The 24,000-nt window shown below is 43.3% G+C and overlaps 1 protein-coding gene across 2 annotated transcripts in view; it reads left to right on the top strand.

Moving 5' to 3' along the window:
* Nucleotides 1-24,000, top strand: part of LMO1 (LIM domain only 1) — a 200,779-nt gene that overhangs the window by 27,550 nt on the left and 149,229 nt on the right. The window contains exon 1 of one of the 2 annotated variants that reach the window (XM_082269801.1): nt 9,757-10,392. The exons of the other annotated variant lie outside the window; for it this stretch is intronic. Coding sequence (XP_082125927.1) covers nt 10,368-10,392 — 25 coding nt within the window. The 5' untranslated portion in view covers nt 9,757-10,367. Of the gene's footprint in view, nt 1-9,756; nt 10,393-24,000 lie in introns of those variants that run through there. 2 annotated transcript variants of the gene reach the window in all.

Here is a 24,000-nt window from a genome sequence, read left to right as displayed (position 1 = left end):
GCCTGAAATGTGGCAAAAGGGCGCAAAGTTCAAGGGGGGCCGAATACTTTCGCAATGCACTGTATCCTTCTCTTTTTTTACACTTTTCTCTATTTTTTTTCAACCTTGATCATCCCTATCATCAAATTCAGTGTCAAACATTTGTAATTTAGAGGGAATACAAGTAAAATGTGGAGGCAGAAGTGTGGTACTCTCTGAACCATTCCTCATTTATAAACCATTACACCCGAGGGAGCTGTGACTTCCAAAAGATAACAATAGCTGGAGATAAGACAACCAATACGCTCCACAATGGGTGTTGGTTGTAAAATCTGGTCTGTCAACGATGAGCTCTGATAAGTTTGATTTAGGTTTCCTTGGTGCCAGGTGCTGGTAGATCCCATCACAATAGAAGTAGTTTCAGCAATGACAGTTCTGATGTCTGACAAGCTAATTATGGCTCTGCAGATCTTAATTTAGGTCAAGTTAAGGTTAAAGGTTAAGATCAGAATTAGGATTTAAGGGATTAGTCAACAGATTAAACATTTGGGTTAAGGGTTAATTCGAATTTTAGGTTCAGGGCTAAAGTTAGGGCGAGGTTGGATGACCAACATACAGATGAAATAATGTTATCATGATCATGTGATGTCCACATGTCCTGTCAAGTTCTCAGAGCTTCCTAGATCTAGAGACCTAATAGGCCCAGACTCTGAAGTGGCGGGTGTCAAAGCACAGATGTCCAACCCAGTAACTACTTCTTTTCCTTACTCATGGGTATTAACAAAAATCTGCATCACCGCTTACTACAGAATGGGCAGTCATATATTGGCAATTTAGCAATGATGGCTTTCAGCTGGCATGGCAAGCTACACACCTTGGAATAAGTAGAGAGGGAATCCTGAAATAGGTTTACCGTTCAGGCTATGGATCAAGCTATGGTATGGGCTTTGGGCCAGGTTATGGACTGGGCAATGGACTGGACTAATCTATAGATGATTCAGGTAGTGGCCCAGGCTATGGACTAAACCATGGGCCAGTTTACCATACAGACAATTGACTGGGCTTTGGATCAGCTATGGAATGAATTGTAGAACAGAATATGGACTATTCCATGGATAAGGATGTAAACCAGGCCATGGACCAGTTCATGGAGTAGGCTATGGAGCAAGTTTTGTTTCAGGTTACAGACTGGGCTTTAGAACATCTATGAACCAGGTTATAGACTAGGCTATGGACCCGTAGATGGATGAAGTTGTAGTTCGACTATAGATCTGTTTATGGTGAGAATATGAGATTGACTTGTGACCAGTCTATGAAAAAGGCTTTGGACTAGTCTATAGAGAAGGGCACCGATTGGGTTATGGACTGGACTGTAGACAAAGGTATAAACTATTCTATGGATGAGGATGTAGACAAGGCCTTGGACTAGTTTATGGACTAGGCTATGGACCGATTTATGTTTCAGGGTACAGACTGGGCTTTGGAACATCTATGAACCAGGTTATGGACTAGGCTATGGACCACTTTAAGGTTGAAGTTGTAGCTTTGACTGTAAATCTGTTTGTGGTGAGGCTATGATCTGAACTTTTGACCAGTCTTTAGACCAGGCTTTGGACAAAGGTATAATTTGACTATAGATCTGTTTATGGTAAGAATATGAGCTTGACTTGTGACCAGTCTATGAAAAAGGCTTTGGACTAGTCTATGGAGAAGGGCATTGACTGGGTTATGGACTGGAGTGTAGACCAGGGTATGGACTATTTTATGAATGAGGATGTGAACCAGTCCATGGACCAGTCTATGTACTAGGCTATGGATTGATTTATGGTCCAAGCAACGGACTGGGCTTTATGAGCATCTATTAGCCCAGTTATGGACTAGGCTATATACCAGTCTGTGAATGAAGGTTCAGGCTATGAATTGGCTTTGAACCAGTTTAAAGGCCAGTCTTTGGACTAATTTCTAGATAAAAGTTTTAACTGGGTTTTTAAATAGGCTTTGGATTATTCTATGGATGACGCTATGGTCCAGGCTGTGGAGAGACAATGAACCAGACTATAGATCAGTCTATGGACTAGGCTACCACCCAGGATACAGACAAGTCCATAGACAAGGCTATGGACTAGGCCAGTGATGGCGAACCTTGGCACCAAAGATGTTTTGGAACTACATTTCCCATGATGCTCATGCACTCTGCAGTGTAGTTGAGCATCATGGGAAATGTAGTTCCAAAACCTCTGGGGTGCCAAGGTTCGCCATCACTGGACTAAGCTTCGGACCAGTCTATGTATGAAGCTATGGACCAGGCTGTGGAGAGACAATGAACAAGGCTATGGACTAGGCTACCAACAAGGCTACAGATAAGCCAATAGACCAGGTTGGGGATAAGACTGTGGGCTGAGTTATGGACTAGGCTGGGAATCAGTCTGCGGAGGAAGGTGTCGTTTTGACTATAAACCTGTTTATAGTTCAGGTTATAAAGTTGGCTTTGGACAAGTCTAAAGACCAGGCCTTGGGCTAATCTCTAGATAAGGATTTCAATTGGGTTATTAACTGGGCTATGGACTATTCTATGAATGAAGTTATGGACCAGGCTGTGGATCAGGCTATGGACTGGACTACCAACCAGGCTACGGACAAGTCAATAGACCAGGTTATGGATTAGGCGGTGGACCAGGTTATGTACTAGGCTTTGGACCAGTCTATGAATGAAAATATAGTTTTGACTATGAACCTGTTTTTGGTTCAGGCAATTAGCTGGGCTTTGGACCAGTCTAAAGGCCAGGCCTTGGTTTCGATTAGGTTATGAACCAGGCTATTGACTATTCTATGAATGTAGCTATGGGCCAGGCTGTGGAGAGACAATGAACCAGGCTGTGGATCAGGCTATGGACTAGGCTACAGACAAGTAAAGTAAACAACAGACAAGTAAACCGCGTTATGGACTAGGCTATGGGCCAGTCTATGGAAGGTGTAGTTTTGACTATGAACCTGTTTTTGGATCAGGGAATTAACTGAGCTTTGGACAAGTCTAAAGGCCAGGCCTTAGAATAATCTCTAGATAAGGGTTTTAATTGGGTTATAAACCAGGCTATGGACTATTCTATGAATGAAGCCATGGACCAGGTTGTGGAGAGACCATTAATAATGCTGTGGATCAGGCTATGGACTAGGCTACCAACCAGGCTAAAGACAAGTCAATAGATTAGGTTATGGATTAGGCTATGGACCAGTAGATGGTTAAGGCTATGAACTGGAATTTGGACCAGTCTAAAGGCACGGCCTTGGACTAATCTCTAGATAAGGGTTTTGACTGGGTTATGAACCAGGCTATGGACTATTCAATGGATAACGCTATGGACCAGGCTATGGACTAGGCTGCAAACCAGGCTAAAAATAAGCCAACAAACCAGGTTATGGATTAGACTATGGCCCAGTCTATGTAAGGTGTAGTTTTGGCTATGAACCTGTTTATGGTTCAGGCTATGAATTGGGCTTTGGACCAATCTTATGGCCAGGCCTTGGAATAATCTCTAGGTAAGAGTTTCAATTTGGGTTATGAACCAGGCTATGGACCTTTCTATGAATGAAGCCATGGACCAAGCTGTGGAGAGAAAATTAACCAGGCTATGGATCAGGCTATGGACTATGCTACCAATCAAGCTCAAGACAAGTCAATAGACCAGGTTATGGATTAGGCTATGGACCAGTCTATGGAAGGTTTAGTTTTGGCTATGAGCCTGTTTATGGTTCAGGCAATGAACTGGGCTTTGGACCAATCTCAAGGCCAGGCCTTGGAATAATCTCTAGATAAGGGTTTTGACTGGGTTATGAACCAGGCTATGGACTATTCAATGGATAACGCTATGGACCAGGCTATGGACTAGGCTGCAAACCAGGCTAAAAATAAGCCAACAAACCAGGTTATGGATTAGGCTATGGCCCAGTCTATGTAAGGTGTAGTTTTGGCTATGAACCTGTTTATGGTTCAGGCAATGAACTGGGCTTTGGGCCAATCTCAAGGCCAAGCCATGGAATAATCTCTATATAAGGGTTACAATTGGGTTATGAACCAGGCTATGGACTTTTCTATGAATGAAGCCATGGACCAGGCTGTGGAGAGAAAATTAACCAGACTATAGATCAGGACATAGAGTAGGCTACAAATCAGGCTAAAGACAAGTCAATAGACCAGGTTATGGATTAGGCTATGGGCCAGTCTATGGACAGTGTAGTTTTGGCTATGAACCTGTTTATGGTTCAGGCTATGAACTGGGCTTTGGACCAATCTCAAGGCCAAGCCATGGAATAATCTCTATATAAGGGTTTCAATTGGGTTATGAACCAGGCTATGGACTTTTCTATGAATGAAGCCATGGACCAAGTTGTGGAGAGAAAATTAACCAGGCTATGGACTAGGCTACCAATCAGGCTAAAGACAAGTCAATATACCAGGTTATGGATTTGGCTATGGACCAGTCTATGGAAGGTGTAGTTTTGGCTATGAACCTGTTTATGGGTCAGGCTATGAACAACGCTTTGGACCAGTCTAAAGGCAAGGCATTGGACTAATCTCTATACAAGGGTTTCGACTAGGTTATGAACCAGGCTATGGACTATTCAATGGATAACGCTATCGACCAGGCTATGGACTAGGCTGCAAACCAGGCTAAAAATAAGCCAATAGACCAGGTTATGGATTAGGCTATGGACCAGTCTATGGAAGGTGTAGACTAGTTTTGGCTATGAACCTGTTTATGATTCAGGCTATGAACTATGGACTATTCAATGGATGAAGCTATGGACTAGGCTGTGTAGAGACTATGAACCTGGCTATGGACTAGGCTACCGACCAGGCTATAGATAAGCCAATAGAGCAGGTTAAGGATTAGGCTATGGACCAGGCAATGTATAAGAAAACAGATCAGATTGGACTGGTCTATGGTGTGTTTCTTCACCATAACATTTCTCAGGCTCTTCTTTGAAGTATCTGTTCTGAGTGGAGTGGTGCTTAAATTAAATCTGAGTTCCTCCCATCTCTTCTGAACCATTTGTAATCACAAGCAGACTTCGTATGGACAAACCTACGCCAATCTGCATTGGCCCTAAATTGCTGTGATTTGACGAGCCAATCAGCGGAAGAGAGGCGAGATTATTAAAACATCCGCCAGCATATGTATTCATCTCCGATGGTCCAGTAACGCTGGAAGTGTCACTATTTTACAATAATTAAATTACGGGAGAATTAGGATTTGCGACGTGGTTTTGGCGCCCGTCGTCCCAGGAAGGGTTGCGAACCGTAACCAGAAATTAATGATTTGGGGGATTTTTTTTTTTTATCCGGAAATGGTGGCTGGAAGAAGCTCTTTTTTTTTTTTTCCGCGTAAAATGATACAGCGAGCGTGAAGTGTGTTGGAGGGCTGCGAGGATTAGCCGCTCCATATGAAAGTGGTTTTGAAACCGCTGGAGAACGGATAAGCAAAAACTAATTAAAATAAGGTATAGAGGATATATATCTTCCACTGGCGACTCCGAGCCGCTCCGCGTTTTACAGGGGAGAGGAGGACTAAATCAATACCGCCGGCTTTATTAGGCGCAGTGGGAGGGGAGAAAAAAGGGACCCTCGTAAATTAGAAGGACAAGGAGACGGCCGATCAAATGGCAAAATATGGAAAAAGATACTATTATCAAATGTTACCAATTTAAACTTCTACTTCCTCCGTGTAATGAGAGAACAGCTAACGTGTAATCCATTGCCTGCTACCCTCATAAACTATGTGTGTGTCTCCTAACCTACAGAACAGCGACTTCCACAGCAAGCCTGATTTCAGCTTACGGCTGGTGTGCGGAATAGCTCAGAATAAAACTGATTTAGAAAAGGAAAGGCTTTGGGATGGCTGTTTGCTTTATGGGTTCAGACGCGGTTTGCATGGAGTTTGTACATTGGTGAGAGCTAACTTGCACAATACTTCGGTTTATTGGACCCTGGAGTAGGGCTGTTAGATTATTGGCACTCAGGATTCTGATATTTGGAATAATTTGCTGCATTATGCGGAGCTCCTGACTTCCTGTACAATTTTACTATAATTTTTACAGATTTTTTCCACTGCTGATTACTTGTTGATGGCAGCATGCATCAGTTGCTTCTCAGTGACAAGACCTCTGAGCTGCTACAAACTGCGCATTTTATACCCACTCCTCTGAATATGTGCAGGCGTTATTATTAATTAGTAATTATTAAAGTGCAACAGTCATTTATATATATATATAAATAAATAATAATAATAATAATATATTAACAATAATAATAATATTAACAAATATACATAATAATATTAACAAATATATAAATAATAATATTAACAAATATTTAAATAGTATTATTATTATTATTTATATATTTGTTAATATTATTATTATTTATATATTTGTTCATATTATTATTGTTTATTATTATTATTATTATTATTATTATTATATATGTGTGTTAATATTATTATTATTTTTAATATATTAATAATAATAATATATTAACAATAATAACCATAATAATAATATATTAACAATATTAACAAATATTTAAATATTATTATTATTATTATTATTATTATTATTTATATATTTGTTAATCTTATTATTTATATATTTGTTAATATTATTATTATTGTTAATATATTGTTATTATTAATATATCATTATTATTGTTATTATTATTTATATATGTGTTAATATCATTATTATTGTTAATATATTATTATTATATTAATAATAATAATATATTAACAATAATAACCATAATAATAATATATTAACAATAATAACCACAATTAATAATAATATATTAACAATACTAATAATATTAACAAACATATAAATAATAACAACATTTTTTTTTTATTATTACTTACATATTTATTATTATTCATATTATTTTTATTAATAATAATATGTGTATATATATATATATATATATATATATATATATATATATATATATATATATATATTTTATGTTAAATGCATCAGTGTAACACATCCAGGTATATATTCCTCCTCTCAGAGATCACAGCCCCCCCCTGACAATGCCTTCATCTGCTTTTCTCCCCAGAAGGACAGCACCATCTTTGTTCAGTCATCATCCAGGGGTTCCCTAGACTGAGATGTCGGCTCAGAGATGACACAATTATGTAAATCTTGTTGTATGTGCAGTTCTTGGCTGTGTTCACAAATGTTTGACACAAAGCAGCCCCCTGCTGCAGGAAGTCACCTTGTGACTTGCTACAGAGTTACAATGTACAGTCTGATCACTGGGGGAGGGGAGGGGAGAGTGAGGAAATGCTTCCTCCTTCTTCCACAAAGTTACAATGTACGGTCTGATCACTGGGGGAGGGGAGCCTGTAATGTGATTTTTTTTTTTTTGTTTTAATGTCTGTTTTTTTTTTTTTTTCTGATAAAATTAGGAGGCGCGCTATTTGCTACAAAAACAGGTCCAGGAAAGATGAAAAAGGAGCTCCCCTAACCTTCAGGGGGTCATTCAAAGCCCATCGCACCCCTAAAACACCTTAACTTTCTTCTCCAATGGATCGCATCAGAATTGCTAAATTTTGCCAAAATTTTGTACATTTTTAATTAATTAAATTTTGGAGAAATTAAAAACTCTCGCGTTCGGACTCTCCTCGTTTAACGACCGCTCGGACTTACGAATATCTGTTACTTCTTACTTTTTGGGCACTATACATCATTGTACAGTACCGGATGTTTGTTGTTTATATTTTTATGTTCTGTACTTATTATGCACATTAAAACAATGTTATTAAGTTGCAGTTTTGTGTTTAGACCTTTTTTATAGAATACAGTACAGTAGTTAAGAATGCTTAAAATATTGATTCTTAACTACTGTGTGGCAGCCGCGATCGCTCCCTGTAAAGAGAGAACGGCAGTCTGCTGTTGTAAACACAGCAGACCGTTGATCTCTCAGCAATCAATGCAGAGCTCCTGTGATCCTCCTGTTTAAGAACACGGGTCTCTGTATTGATATTATGAGCCCATCCCCCCACAGTTAGAAAACACCCCCTAGGCTCGATTTTGGGCCATCCGCTTGCTGAGGGTCACCTGAAAAAGAAATGGGTGCTGCCGATTTTTTTTTTTTGTTGTTGTTCACTTACCTTATTTTTGAATAAAATATACTCATCTTCCTTCCTCTTCCTCCCTCTGTGGCCGCTTTTCCGGCTTGCGATGACTCCTGGGAGCTAAACGTCATCGCTCCCAGGAGTCAATGCGTCTGCACCGGCCCCGTTCGCCACTTCCGGTGCAGGCGCATCATTCCCTGCTAAACAGCTTCTGGGCATGCCAGGGATGACACGCCTGCACCTGAAGTGAGGAGCAGGGCCGGTGCAGGGCATTCTAGGACTCCGACGTCACCGAAGAGGATGCAGAAGAGGACGCAGAAGAGGACGCGCTGGCTTCAGCTGCCCACACCTGAGATGGCAGCGCTGGACAAGACATTTTCAAGGTAAGTATTTCTTCTTACAGGTAAGTGCAACCCAGGACAGATCAGAGGCTATCCACTGTGAAATGTACTAGCCCTGACTGTCCCGGGGGTATTTTTACCTTAAATTCACCCCCGAGGCCAGAACTCCGCTTTAACCCTTTGATCGTCCCTGGGTTAACCCCTTCCCTGCCAGTGTCATCATTACAGTAACAGTGCATATTTTTAGCACTGATTACTGTAATAATGTCACTGGTCCCCCCAAAAGTGTCAAAAATGTCAGTTAGGGGTCCGATCTGTCCGCCGCAATGTCGCAGTCCCGCTAAAAATTGTAGATCACCGCCATTACTAGTAAAAAAAAAAAAGAAAAAATAGGATATAAATCTTTTCCTAGACAGTATCAGGGGTGTCAAACCGGCGTCCCTCCCAGCTGTTGTGGAACTACAAGTCCCATCATGCCTCTGCCTGTCATGCTTGTAACTGTCAGCCCTGCAATGCCTCATGGGACTTGTAGTTCCGCAAACAGCTGGAGGGCCGCCAGTTTGACACCTGTGCTTGTAGATGTGATAATTTGTGCGCAAACCAATCAAAATACGCTTTTTGGGATTTTTTTTTTTTTTTTTCTACCAGAAATAGGAAGCAGAATACAAACCGGTCTAAAAATGATGAAAAAATTGTGATTTTTTTTTAATTTTTTTTTTATTATTGGGAATGTTATATAGCAGAAAGTGAAAAAAAATATATATTTTTTTTTCAAAATTATTTTTTTGTTTATAGCGCAAAAAATAAAAATCGCACAGGTAATCAAATACCACCAAAGAAAGCTCTATTTGTGGGGAAAATTAAGGGAATCAATTGTATTTGGGTACAGTGTGGCACGACCGCGCAATTGTCAGTTAAATTAACACAGTGCTGAATCACACATAATGACCTGGTCATTAAGGGGGGGGTAAATCTTCCAGTCCAGAAGTGGTTAACGACCTGGTCGCTGTAACGTTTTGTAAGTGAGGAGAGTCTGTAATGTGGATTACAATTTGGAAGCAGGAAAAAATGAATTATTTATTTTTAAAGACCATACCGGTCTTCTTTTCTCCTTTATCGTAAGCTTGAGGTGATTGTAGCCGTATTAGTGCACTTGCGACAGACAACTGAGTAGTCCGTGATACTTTTTTTATCTGCACTAACATACAATTTTTCAGGACAAGCTTTCAGGGTATGCCCCCTTCATTGAGGTCTGTAAGAGCGGACTTGCAGGTTGACGGCGTCTTTGGTGGTAGTAGCAAGCGGCGCCCTGTAGGTGGCGCTCGGAGGCTGGGCTGCCTTGCGTTCCCCAGGAAGCCTTGTCACAAGAATAAAGCAGCTGATCCTGGAATGTATTCAGTAGCAGCAGTACAAAGCTGATGAACTGGCGGAGGAGAGGCAGCGCCAGTAATCTCCTCTCTGGCTTCCCCCCCCCCCCTTTTTCTTCTTTTTTTTTTCTTTCTTTTTCTCTTTTCAAGCCATCGGTGAACATCCCAAGTTCCCGGGAAAAAAAGAGGCAGTTTATGGAGCGCCGGACTTCCAGGGAGGGGGTCACCGTCCGTCAGCTGCCGCTCCATTGAGGCAGATTATGCCGCGCCGACTGAGTGGTCTCGGAGGGGGAGAGCCGATGGTGCAGCCTTGATCGGTCGCTGGTCAGCCGCCTCCATGCCAGCCAAGTGAGCCGGGATCGTGTTTGTGCTGCTGCTTTTTGGCTCCGGGATGTGATTGGGGCTTTTCGGAAGCTGGGCAAGCGGGGTCGTCACAGGCAGTTGTGGCTGGTGGACTTTCTCCTCGGCTACGTGGGGGCACGTCGCAGTTGCCCGGGACTGGTCGACTCGAGTGCGGAGACGGAGCAGGGACACAGCGAGCCGTTCCTGAAATGATGGTCTTAGACAAGGAGGACGGTAGGTGGGCTGAGGTGGAAAGGGGGGGGGGAGGCGAGGGGGGGGGGGGGGTCCGTCGCTGAATGCGGGAAAGACAGTCCTCAGTATAATGCAAATTTGGGGCTGCAATGAATATGGATGTGCAGAGAAGGCTGCTGTGTTTTTAGGCTTCTCTTTTCTCTAAGTCAATCTGTTCTATCTCATGGGGGGAACAAATTAAAACGACGGCAGCTCCGGCTTCCTTAAAGGGTCTCTTTCTTCTAAACTGATAATTTGGTCTTGGATGCTGGAAGGCTGGACCGGCGAGATAGCTAGTAGTCGTGGCCAATCTTCGGGGACCCCAGAGAGGTAGTCGATAGCAGTGGCCAGTCTTTGGGAACTATGGAGAGATAGCCGATAGCACATGCTGATCTTCGGGGACCTAAGAGAGGTAGCTGTTAGTTGTGGCCAATCTTCTTGGACTCTGGAGTGAATGCCATTAGCAGTGGCCAATCTTCAGGGACTCAAGAAAGATAGCCGTTGACAGTGACCAATTGACGGTGACTGTTGAGAGACAGCATGTAGTGGTGGCCAGTCTTCAGGGGACTCCAGAGAGAAAGCCGATAGCAGTGGCCAATCTTCGGGGACCCTAGAGAGATAGCCGATAGCAGTGGCCAATCTTCGGGGACCCTAGAGAGATAGCCGATAGCAGTGGCCAATTTTCTGGGACCTAGAGAGATAGTCGATAACAGTGGCAAATTTTCTGGGACCCTAGAGAGATAGCCGATAGCAGTGGCCAATCTTCGGGGACCCTAGAGAGATAGCAGATAGCAGTTGCCAATTTTCGGGGACCCTAGAGAGATAGCCGATAGCAGTGGCCAATCTTCGGGGACCCTAGAGAGATAGCCGATAGCAGTGGCCAATCTTCAGGAACAATAGAGAGATAGCTGATATCAGTGGCCAATCTTCCGGGACCCTAGATAGATAGCTGATAGCATTGGCCAATCTTCGGGGACAATAGAGAGATAGCTGATAGCAGTGGCCAATCTTCCAGGACCAGAGAGAGATAGCCAATAGCAGTGGCCAAACTTCAGGGACCCTAGAGAGATGGCCAATAGCAGTGGCCAATCTTCTGGAACTATGGAGGGATAGCTGATAGCAGCGGCTGATCTTCGGGGACAGTGGCCAATCGTCGGGGACTGTGGAGAGACCACAGGAAGGTAGCTGTTAGTGACAGCCAATCTTTAGGGATCCCAGAGAGGAAGCTGTTAGTTATGGCCAACTGACAAGGATCCCAAAAGAGATTCCCATTAGTAAAAGCTGATCCTTGGGGAGACCAGAGAGAACGCCATTAGCGATGGCCGATCACCGGGGACCCCAGAGAGATAGTGGCCAATCTTCAGAGACTCCAGCAAGATAACTGTTGACTTGACAGTTGCCAATCATCGGTGACTGTGGAGAGGTAGCCGTTAGCAGTGCCCGATCTTCGGAGACCTCTGAGAGCTAGCTGTTAGTGACAGCCAATCTTCAGTGATACCAGAGTGAAAGCTGTTAGTCATGGTCAGTTGACAGGAACCCCAAAGAGATAGCCATTAGTGATGACCGAGCACAGGGGACCCCAGAGAGATAGTCGATAGCAGTGGCCAATCTTCAGGAACTATGAAGACTTTGGGGGTCTTCTAAGCAGGAATCTGTTTTGGAAACTCCTTTATACTTACCTGCGTTGTTTTAGGACATTGATTGTACTATTGGGGTTACTGATACCAGAGCTCATATTTTAAACCAGTATTTCCTTTTTTTCTTGTTTTGATATTGGATTTTAACATTTGTACCAATAGAAGAAGTAATTATTTTACATTTTTAGTGTAATTACTTAATATATCTGCTGCATTAAAGCCCTTAGGAGAACATTTTGTTGTATTCAAATCTTTGGGAACTATGGAGAGATAGTCGTTAGCAGTGGCTAATCTTCGGGGACCCCAGAGAGGTAGCTGTTAGTGATGGCCAATCTTCTTGGAATCTGGAGACAATGCCGTTAGCAGTGGCCCATCTTCAGAGACTCCAGCGAGATAGCCGTTGACAGTGGCCAATCATCGGGGACTGTGGAGAGATAGCCGTTAGCAGTGCCCGATCTTCGGAGACCCCAGGGAGGTAGCTGTTAGTGACAGACAATCTTCAGCAATCCCCGAGAGAAAGCTGTTAGTCATGGCTAATTGTTGGGGACCCCAAAGAGAATCCCATTAGTAAAACCTGATCCCTGGGGACCCCAGAGAAATAGCCATTAGAGATGGCCGATCACAAGGAACCCCAGAGAGATAGCCGATAGCAGTGGCTAATCTTTGGAGGCTATGAAGACTTTGGGGGTCTTCTAAGCAGGAATCTGTTTTGGAAATTCCTTTATACTTACCTGCGTTGTTTTAGGACATTGATTGTACTATTGGGGTTACTGATACCAGAGCTCATATTTTAAAACAGGATTTCCTTTTTTCTTGTTTTGATATTGGATTTTAACATTTTTACCAATAAAAGAAATAATTGCTTTACATTTTTGGTGTATTTACTTAATATATCCACTGCATTAAAGCCCTTGGGAGAACATGTTGTTGTATTTAAATCTCCGGGAACTATGGAGAGATAGACATTGGCAGTAGCTGATCTTCAGGGACCCCAGATAGGTAGCTGTCAGTGGTGGCCAATCTTCAGGGACTCTAGCGAGATAGCCATTGACAGTGGCCAATCATTGGGGACTGTGGAGTCATTAGCAGTACCGATCTTCGGAGATCCCAGATAGTTAGCTGTTAGTGACAGCCAAACTTCAGGGATCAAAGAGAGAAAGCTGCTAGTCATGGCCAATCGACAGGCACCCCTAAAGAGATACCCATTAGTGGTAGCCAATCCCTGAGGACCCCAGAGAGATAGCCATTAGTGATGGCTGATCACAGAGGACCTCCAGAGAGATAGCCTATAGCAGTGGTCAATCTTCGGAAACTATGAAGAGACAGCCATTAACAGTGGCTGATCTTCAGGGACCCCAGATAGGTAGCTGTTCATGGTGGCCAATCTTCAGGGACTCCAGCGAGATAGCCGTTGAGAGTTGCCACTTGCCAATCATCGGTGACTGTGGCGAGATAGCCGTTAGCACTGCCCGATCTTCAGGGACCCCAGAGAGCTAGCTGCTAGTGACAGCCAATCTTCAGGGATTCCAGAGAGAAATCTGTTAGTCATGGCCAATTGACGGGAACCCCAAAGATATAGCCATTAGCGATGGCCGATTTCAGGGGACCCCCGTAAAGATAGCCATTAGCGATGGCCGATTTCAGGGGACCCCGTAAAGATAGCCGATAGCAGTGGCGAATCTTTGAGAACTATGGAGAGATAGACATTAGCATTGGCCAAACTTCAGGGACCCTAGAGAGGTACCTGTTAGTGGTGGCCAATCTTCAGGGACTCTGGACTGAATGTTTATAGCAAGTGCCAATTTTCAGAGAATCCAGCAGTGGCCAATCATTGGGGACTATGGACAGATAGCCGTTAGTAGTGGCTGATCATCTGGGACCCCATAGAGGTAGCTGTTAGCGACAGCCAAACTTCAGGAATCCCAGAAGAAGAAGAAGCACCTTATTCATGGCCAACCCCACAGAGATACCCATTAGTGGTAGTCACTCCCTGGGGACCACAGCAAGATAGCCAATGCCAGTGGACAATCACAGGGGATCCCATAGAGATAAGTCGTTAGTGGTTTCCTGTCATTGGTGACCCCAGAGAGATAGCTAATAGTGGTGGTTGATCTACCAGAACCCCAAATAACTAGCCATTAGTGGTAGCCGATCCATGGGGACCCCAGCGAGATAGCCTTTTCTAATGGACAATCACATAGGATCCCATAGAGATAGTCCTTAGCGGTTGCCAGTCATTGGTGACCCCAGAGAGATAGCTGTTAATAGTGGCTGATCTACGGGAACCCCAAAGAGATACTAATTAGTGGTAGCCACTCTCCGGGAACCCCAGTGAGATAGCCATTGCCATTGGACAATCACAGGGGATCCTTTAGAGAAAGTCGTTAGTGGTTGCCATTCATTGGTGACCCCAGCGAGATAGCGGTTAGTGGTAGTCGATCTATGGGAACCCCAAAGAGAGAGCCACTAGCAATGGCCGATCACAGGGGATCCCATTGACATCATTCGTTAGTGGTTGCCAGTCATGGATGACCCCAGCAACATAGCTGTTAATAGGGTTCCATCTACAGGGAACCCCAAAGAGATATCCATGGTGGCCGATCATTGGGGACCCCAGAATGAAAGTTGTTGGTGGAGGCTTATCATTGTGGACCCCACAAAGATAGCCATTAGCCTTGACAGTTCACTGGGGACCCCGGAGATAGCTGTTAGTGGTGATCCATCTCTGGGGACATGGCAACGTTTGCAGCTGGAGCAGTAGTGAGAACGGCTAGGGGGCCGAGCTTAGGTCACCTTACCATTGGAGACCCACCTATTAAAAGTCAGGGAGATTCCAAACGGGTCCCTGTCACCAAAATATAAGTATTAGGAGAACTGTCCTTTAAAAGTGTAACGTTGCCTCTTTGATAACTTTCATGCAGCAAGGACAGGCAGAGGAACGATCGATTTCACAGTAATGGTCATGATCTGTTTGAATGCATTACGACTGACTGTACAAGCTCTTGAAGTATCCGGGGAGTGGGAAATGGTCAGGTTTTTTTCTTTTTTTGCCGCACACCCGTCTAGACTTTTTCTCCATGCGCTGAAGGTGTCCACACATTCTTTTCTCATTTACAATCTGCTTTTCTCTATTTTAAGTCACAATGTATCTAGTCACTGAGTGCCGCTTCCCACAAGGGGGATGCCAGACATCGCATGTGATTCGCACCGCATTGCTGTGCAGATCACATGCGATGTCTGTGCGATACGATTTCAGCCATACAAAATGTATGACTGAAATCGCATCGCATTCGCAGCAAAATGTCGCAGGACCGCTTTTTTGGTTCGCACTGGAATCGGATCGCATGGGTGTTCACACTTATGCGGTCCGATTCCTGCACCATTTCACAGTTCGCACTGCGATCTGCGAACCAATCTGGGGGTGTCATTAACTATACATTGACACTCCCAGCAATTCGCAGATCTCAGTGTGAACCACTGTACGATTCTGCGGGAACCGGCACTGATTAGCAGGGTTTCCCGCATCGCCCCAGTGTGAACCAGGATTCATTCTAGTCGTTACATTGTATCTTCAGTAGTATTAAGATTTATGTACAATTCTTTCTAAACTTACTACATTGTACAATTAGATTGTCACATGTTATGGAAGGCTCAGGCCACAGAGGGGGAAGTCACTCATTGAGAATGATGGATAGCGAAGTAATCACCGACTCCTCGTTTATTGCTCACTTGGTGAATGTAGTGTGGGTATAATATATATATATATCTATATATATATTATACCGTATGGATACAGTATTACATATATGTTTGTATGATACATACTGTGTGTATATATATATATATATATATATATATATATATATATATATACTGTGTGTATGTGTGTGTGTGTATATATATATATATACACAGTATGTATCATACATACATTAGGAGCTGACATATTGACCAGGTCAAGCCTGCTATATTCTACATAACAAAAGCATAGCTAACGACTCTTTGCTATGTTAATTTTATGCAAGTTTGCCATTGGCCAATTCTATATGACAACAGCAAGCAGACCTTTCAATTTCCAATTTCTCTGCATGTGAAAATTTTTGACGCTTTGATAAGTCCCCACATTAATTCCCCCTCTGTTGCAATGTGAAGCAAAATTCCCCCAAAAATCTGTAATTAACCACTTCTGGAACGGGCCTTTTTCTTATACTTGCTGTTTACAAGTTAAAATAATTTTTTTTTTTTTTGCTAGAAAATTACCTAGAGCCTACAAACTTTATATATATATATATATATATATATATATATATATATATATATATATATACATATACACACACACACATATATATATTTTATTTTTTTTGCAGAGACCCTAAAGAATAAAATGGAGATTGTTGCCATATTTTTTTATCACATCGTATTTGCACAGCGGTCTTACAAACACAATTTTTGGGGGAAAAAAAATCACATTTTTTAATTAAAAAATAAGAAAACAGTAAAGTTAGTCTAATTTTATTTCCATAATGTGAAAGATAATGTTACGCTGAGTAAATGGATACCCAACACGTCATGCTTCAAAATTGCGCACGCTCCTGGAATGGCGACAAACATTGGTACTTAAAAATTCCCATAGGCAACGCTTTAAAAATTTCTACAGGTTACCAGTTTAGAGTTACAGAGGAGGCCCAGGGATAGAATTATTGCTCTCGCTCTAACGATCGTGGCGATACCTCACATGTGTATTTTGAACACTGTTTACATATGTGGACGCGACTTGCATATGTTCGCTTCTGCGCACGAGCTAACGGGGATGGGGCGCTTTCATTTAAATTTTTTTCCCTATTTATTTTATTTATTTATTATTTTTTTTTTACACAGTTTTAAAAAAAAAATAAAAAAATTGATCACTTTTATTCCTATTACAAGGAATGTAAACATCCCCTGTAATAGAAATAAGCAGGACAGGTCCTCTTTAATGTGAGATCTGGAGTCAAAAAGACCTCACACCTCACATCTACACTAAAAAAAAAAAAAATATATATATATACATAGGTGTGCGCAGCCTATTGCATTAGGGTGTGCACCCCAAAGTTTAAATACACATGCATGTGTTTGCCTACATGTACATGGCCCCGGTACATTACTCTCCCTGCTGACAAAGTGAAATAGAAGTGTGTGGCACATCTCTTATGGCAGAGCAGGTCCGAGGGAGATCTTTCCCATCTCCTCACTGGTAAACAGAGCGATAATGCTAATGTGCCCTAGGTGATTAGAGTGTGCCCAGGCACACCTGGCACACCCTGTGCGCACGCCTATATATATATATAAATTTTTTTTTTCATGATGAAAAAAAATGGGCTCTTTAAATCCGTTGCTGGGAAGTGACGTATGATGTCGCTCGGTTCCTCCAAGGCCATAGAGTGGAGTGGGGGCCATCTTGCCTTCCCCCGACTCCCTGCCTGAGGGGACGGCGGACCGGATTGTTTTCCCCGCTACTGACGGGTCCGGTAAGCAGGGAAAATGACCAGAAAGTGGCGGGAGGGGGGGGGGGGGGCACCATTCCCGCTGCCCATAAGGGTGATCCCGTGGCAAATTCGCCGTTGGGACCACCCCTATGTTAAAGCGGACCGCCCGCCGTTTAAAAAAATACCGGGCTTATGGCACCTATCTGCTATCTGCTGCCATAACCCCGGTGTTTAAAGTCAAAGTACCGACGTAAAACCGCGGCGGGCGCTCCGTAAGTGGTTAATGGAAACCTCTAGAGCCTGTATAAATATAGAATGAGACCGGCCATGAAGAGTTAATTTCTGTGTCCTGCTGCTGCTTTTTAAAATATTACATTTTGCCGCCAAGGTGGAATTACCCTTTAAGTGTCACTGAGCACCGATCTGCGCCTTCCCCTCCAATAACCATTAAGAATAAATATAAAAAAAAGCTAGAAGAGAGTTTATCGCTCTCATCTGTCCGACCGATTATCCAAATATTTTCTCTATGGCTGCAAAGCTGACATTAGTCCCTGAAAGCCAGCAGCCTCTGCTAAACTGCTTTCCAGGGGATCAATGGCTTATTTTCTGAAAATTTCCATTTTAAATGGGATGGGGGGGGGGGGGGTGTAATATGTATTGCAGGCCGCCTGGACAGGCAAAACCACCATATGTCTTTCTCACCAGAGACTGCGGAGAACGCCGCCGCTGCTTCTGTTATTGTAAACTTCTGAAAAGATAAAAAATAAATTGATTGCGGGGCAAATTATTGAGGTAACACATAGAGCAAAAATGAGGCACGCTTTACACGTCTATCCTCCGCAACCAATCAATTCCATAGGAGATGTTTTAATATAAGAGCAACAGAGAGTCAAACATCCATTTATTAATATTTCAGGCTTGCATCACAGCTACACAAATGATCAAAGATCACTGAGAATCTACAGGACAAGAACATTCAATTATTGTCTGGCAGGGGGGCAAGTGAATGGAATTCTGGGGTGCATCACTAGAGGGGTCATCAGAAGGAGGAAGGAGGTCCTGATTCCTCTATATAGATCTTTATATCACTAGAGGGGTCACCAGCAGGAGGAAGGAGGTCCTGTTTCCTGTATATAGATCTTTATATCACTAGAGGGGTCACCAGCAGGAGGAAGGAGGTCCTGATTTTTCTATATAGATCTTTATATCACTAGAGGGGTCCCCAGCAGGAGGATGGAAGGTCCTGATTCCTCTATATAGATCTTTATATCACTAGAGGGGTCACCAGCAGGAGGAAGGAGGTCCTGATTCCTCTATAGAGATCTTTATATCACTAGAGGGGTCCCCAGCAGGAGGAAGGAGGTCCTGTTTCCTGTATATAGATCTTTATATCACTAGAGGGGTCACCAGCAGGAGGAAGGAGGTCCTGATTTTTCTATATAGATCTTTATATCACTAGAGGGGTCACCAGCAGGAGGAAGGAGGTTCTGATTCCTCTATATAGATCTTTATATCACTAGAGGGGTCACCAACTGGTGGAAGGGGGTCCTGATTCCTCTATATAGATCTTTATATCACTAGAGGGATCACCAGCAGGAGGATGGAAGGTCCTGATTCCTCTATATAGATCTTTATATCACTAGAGGGGTCACCAGCAGGAGGAAGGAGGTTCTGATTCCTCTATATAGATCTTTATATCACTAGAGGGGTCACCAACTGGTGGAAGGGGGTCCTGATTCCTCTATATAGATCTCTATATCACTAGAGGAGTCACCAACTGGTGGAAGGGGGTCCTGATTCCTCTATATAGATCTCTATATCACTAGAGGGGTCACCAACTGGTGGAAGGGGGTCCTGATTCCTCTATATAGATCTTTATATCACTAGAGGGGTCACCAACTGGTGGAAGGGGGTCCTGATTCCTCTATATAGATCTTTATATGACTAGAGGGGTCACCAACTGGTGGAAGGGGGTCCTGATTCCTCTATATAGATCTTTATATCACTAAAGGGGTCACCAGCAGGAGGAAGGAGGTTCTGATTCCTCTATATAGATCTTTATATCACTAAAGGGGTCACCAGCAGGAGGAAGGAGGTTCTGATTCCTCTATATAGATCTTTATATCACTAGAGGGGTCACCAACTGGTGGAAGGGGGTCCTGATTCCTCTATATAGATCTTTATATCACTAGAGGGGTCACCAACTGGTGGAAGGGGGTCCTGATTCCTCTATATAGATCTTTATATCACTAGAGGGATCACCAGCAGGAGGAAATGGGTCCTGATTCTGATCTCTTGGTTTTTCCCTGAGGCCATCTTAGGCCTCTCCTTTGCAGTTCTCTTGGTTCTTCCTTGTGGTTTTCCTAGTCATTCTCTGAGGTCCTCTCAATCCTCTCCTGTGCAGGTGTTTTGGTTCTTCCCTGCTGTCCTCTTAGTCATCACCCAGAGTCCTCCTGAGTCCTTTCCCTTGCAGATCTATTGGTTATTGCTTGTGGTTGTCCTAGTTATCCCCTGAGGTCATCATAGGGCTCTCCCTTGCAGGTCTTTTGGTCTCTCCTTGTGGTCCTCTTAGTTGTCCCCTGTGGTCCTCTTAATCCTCTTTGCTGGTCTCTTGGTTCTTCCTTGTGGTCCTCTTAGTCTTCCCCAGAAGGTCTTCATAGCGCCCCCCCCCCCCCAATGCAGGTCTATTGGTTCCTCTCTGTGGTCCTCTTAGCCATCTCCCAGGGTCCTCTCAGTCCTTTCTCTTGCAGGTCCTCTTGCTTATTGGTTTATTGCTTTTTCCTTGTGGTCCTCTCAGGCCTCTCCCTTGCAGGTCTATTGTTTTTCCTTGTGGTCCTCTTAGTCTTCCCCTGTGGTCCTCATAGTGCTCTCCCATGCAGGTCTATTAGTCCTTCTCTGCAGTCCTCTCAGTCATCCCCTGAGAACCTCCTAATCCTTTCCCTTGCAGGTCCCTTAGTTCTTCCTTGTGGTCCTCTCGGTCCTCCTCCTCACAGTCCTCAGAGGCTCCCCTCATTTTCTGGGTCATTTGTCCTTCACTCATTACAATGGAATGCATCAAAAATGCATCGAAATGCACATGTCCTGAATTGAGTTGAAGAAAAAATGAAGGTAAAAAAATGCATCAGAATAAACCAAAAATGTGGCAGCAGAAATGCATCCAAAATTCATTGTGGTGAGACCTGACCCTGACACCATATTGCAGTTGAGAAGTTTTTTATAACTTTTGTTACATGAAGATGATAAACCAGTTAATAAATGCCATTTATAGTTTTGATTTTATTGGCTAAACTATATTTTATACCTGGAATGTTGATTACTGATGCGGTACAATAAATGCAGAAGTTATGTGATCTCATAAAGACGTATCGGAATCCAGATACACAACACGTGACGATCTCTGTACAAGCTTGTCTACATTTACCAACAACTGTGTCATGTGAGGTTCTGTCTAAGCAATCTATTTCAGATTCAGAATACTTCATTAATCACAAAGGGAAATGAATAACTGTATATCCAATCAGATCATTCCGGTTCTATGCCGGCAGGAAGGTTTCTACACCAAGCAGTTAGGTAGGTGCTAGGTAAAGGCATTGTTTTGCTCCATCTGCTTATCAGGGGAGCCTGATCAGTGGTTTTGCCTGTTACATGTGTCCATGTGTGAGTCACTTGGTCTGAGGGAGTGTCCCCATTGTATCCAATAGGGGAGCCTGTTGGACAGTGGAGGAAATCCAGCCAGTGACACACAGGCTTTTGTAGCTGTCCCAGTGGGTTGGCACAGAGAGTGGTGCATCCTGGGATTGGCTATAAAAGCCAAGGCACATGTGACAGGGTGTCTTTGGACGGGAAGCCAGGTCCCAGGAGGAGGGTGATGGTTTTTCTCTCCTCCTGTCAGCAAGGAAGGTGGTCACAGGCAGTCAGCCTAGTGGACCAAGTGTGTGATGCTGAGCCAAGAGGTCCAGGATACTGACAAGTGGAGCTGAAGGCAGGGCAACCCAGGGGAAAACCAGTGTCCGAGAGTACCGGGAAGCTTGCCAGGGGTCTGCTCAGCGGAGAGTCAGTGGACAAGGGGCTAGCATGCATGGGAAGTGAGAAAGGGGGTGCCAAGTCAGGACCCTGAAGAGAAATTCAGTCAGGAACCTATTTTGAAAATTCTTCCCAGTGACCACAAGTATAAGGAGTATTCTTCCCAGCGACCATCACACTAATGCATCATGGGATGTAGATATGGTCATTATTAGTAACCAGAAGGTTTTTTTTTTTTTTTTTTTTTTTTTTTAAGGGTTCCTCTGTGTTAAAAAGGTTGAAAGGGGCTTCTCTAAAAGGATGTCAAATCACAGCAGCCCAAAAAAAAAAATGAATTTGTGGATTTGGAGGAGGCTGAGAGCAATAGAAAGGACTTTTCAGAGTTAAGAACACATACTGAAATCTTATTTTAATTTTTAAATCCAGGCTCCAGTGTCACTTCGGGACTATTTACAGACATGGGAGGTATTTTCCTGAGACAGATCAGCCCCGGGGGTGTCTGCGCAGGGTGGAGTCTCATCATTTGCTCCTTGATTGCCATGCAGATGAGGCGGTGGTCTCGTCTCCCTCCGGTTCGTGTCTGGCATCACTCTGTTTTTGCCTGAAAATAGTCCTTAGTCTTGGAATTGTGGGACCCCAATAGATGCAATCACTGAAGATATATAGAGGAAGCACACCAGAATGCTTCTCCAACAAAGTTCTCAATATATATGGGATGACTATAGCCCCAATAAATATCTGAATATGTCAGATCACATCAAGGATAATACAAGGAGAGGATTTGTTACATTGTTACTTCCAATCTGTATTCTAAAGAATCCATGGATGCACATGGAGGAAGTGAGCAGCACTCAGTTATATACAGTAGGGATCGACCGATTATCGGCAACACCAATATATCAGGGGCCAATATGCACTTTCCCCGAGATATCGGAATCGGCCCCTGAAGTTACCGATATTGCTGATATTTCGGGAAAGTGCTGTACCGGAGTGATGCCTTCAGCTAGAGGCATCACCCTGGCACCGGTGTCCATAGCCGACGGTTGGGTGACTTGTAATGACAACTGATGCGGCCGAGAAGCCGCTTCGCTGTCATTACAAGGAGCGGGAGGGGACGTCCCCCCCCTCCCGCCGCCTTCCCCTGCTCGCCCGGGTCTCCCGTCCCACCGGGAGACCCAGGAATCCTACCTCCACCGCCACCGCTGCTGAAGAGAAGACCCGGGTCTCCATGTAAAAAACCCAGAAGTGATGTCATGACATCACTTCTGGGTACTCTGCGCCAAATTAAAAAAATGACAGCATTCAAAACAGTCAAACTTGGCGTTTTGAATGCTTTTCGGTGCCAAGGAGGGGTTTGGGGTCTTTTAGACCCCCAGATCCCTCCACAAGAGTACCTGTAGAAAAAAAAAAAACATGTAAAAATACATGTCCAAAAATATCGACCGATATTGGTGACCAAAATATCGGTATCGGCATTAAAAAAAACCATATCGGTCAATCACTAATATACACGTGCTTCCCATAAAATGAGAATATCATCAAAAAGTGAATTTATTTCAGTAATTGAATTCAGAAAGGTGACCTCCTATATTTTCTATAGATGTCACACACAGAGTGAGAGATTTCCAGCATTTCTTTCTCCTAATTTTGATGATTTTGGCTTCCAGCGAGTGACTCCCCAAAATTCAGCTTTTTCCTTCAGAATAATCATGTCACCGCAGGATGTAAAGATTGGGAGGAAAAATGACGTCCATAAATCCACAATAGCGCAGAACGCTTAACCACTCACAGCAAAAAGTTGCATCCAGTATGGATAAACCGGACCATACACAGCGAGACGGTACAATCTGTGCAGGAATCTCGAGTCACACACAATCCGATCCAACTGATGACATTTTGATGAGATTGTATAAAACGTTGAATAAACACGCTGCCAAATGGATCATTAGATTGCGTAGTGCTGGTAATATTGTGTGAACTAAATGGGTTTGTCTTTTTTTTTTCAACCCAACTATATACATGTGTGATTGTACAATTCTATAGAAAGGTCCTCAATGGCAGCGAGTGCAATCAATGACGAGTTGGTCGGTCACATTCTTTGTATGAATGAAGAAGCTTTATAGCCTATAACATTCTATTACATGCTGACTGTGCAGATTTTAATGCTGTGAGTGATGAGTTTCTGTAAAAATATAAAAGAATCGGATTGTGGGTGAAGATTGTACGGTCAGTGACTGTGAATGCCGGATACCGGCCCCCAAAGTACCGTATTATTGCTTAAATTAGATGTAAATAAATGGAGGATATTCCGTATGGTCCCAGCCACTGACGTGTTCTTCAAAATAAAATCCTTCAACCTTTTTTCACCTCCTCTGTTATATCTCTGTGCTGCTGGTCTATTGCAGCCTTTTGTAGCAACTTCCTGTCTTCATGACATTTCTCAGGGCGGGTTTCCTGATGGGGACAACAGTGGGCCATGTCTA

Source organism: Pelophylax lessonae (assembly GCF_965119305.1).
Source record: "Pelophylax lessonae genome assembly, chromosome: 10".
Taxonomy (NCBI): Eukaryota; Metazoa; Chordata; class Amphibia; order Anura; family Ranidae; genus Pelophylax; species Pelophylax lessonae.
Note: the sequence above shows the minus strand (reverse complement) of the source record. Positions and strands in the feature narration are given on the sequence as shown.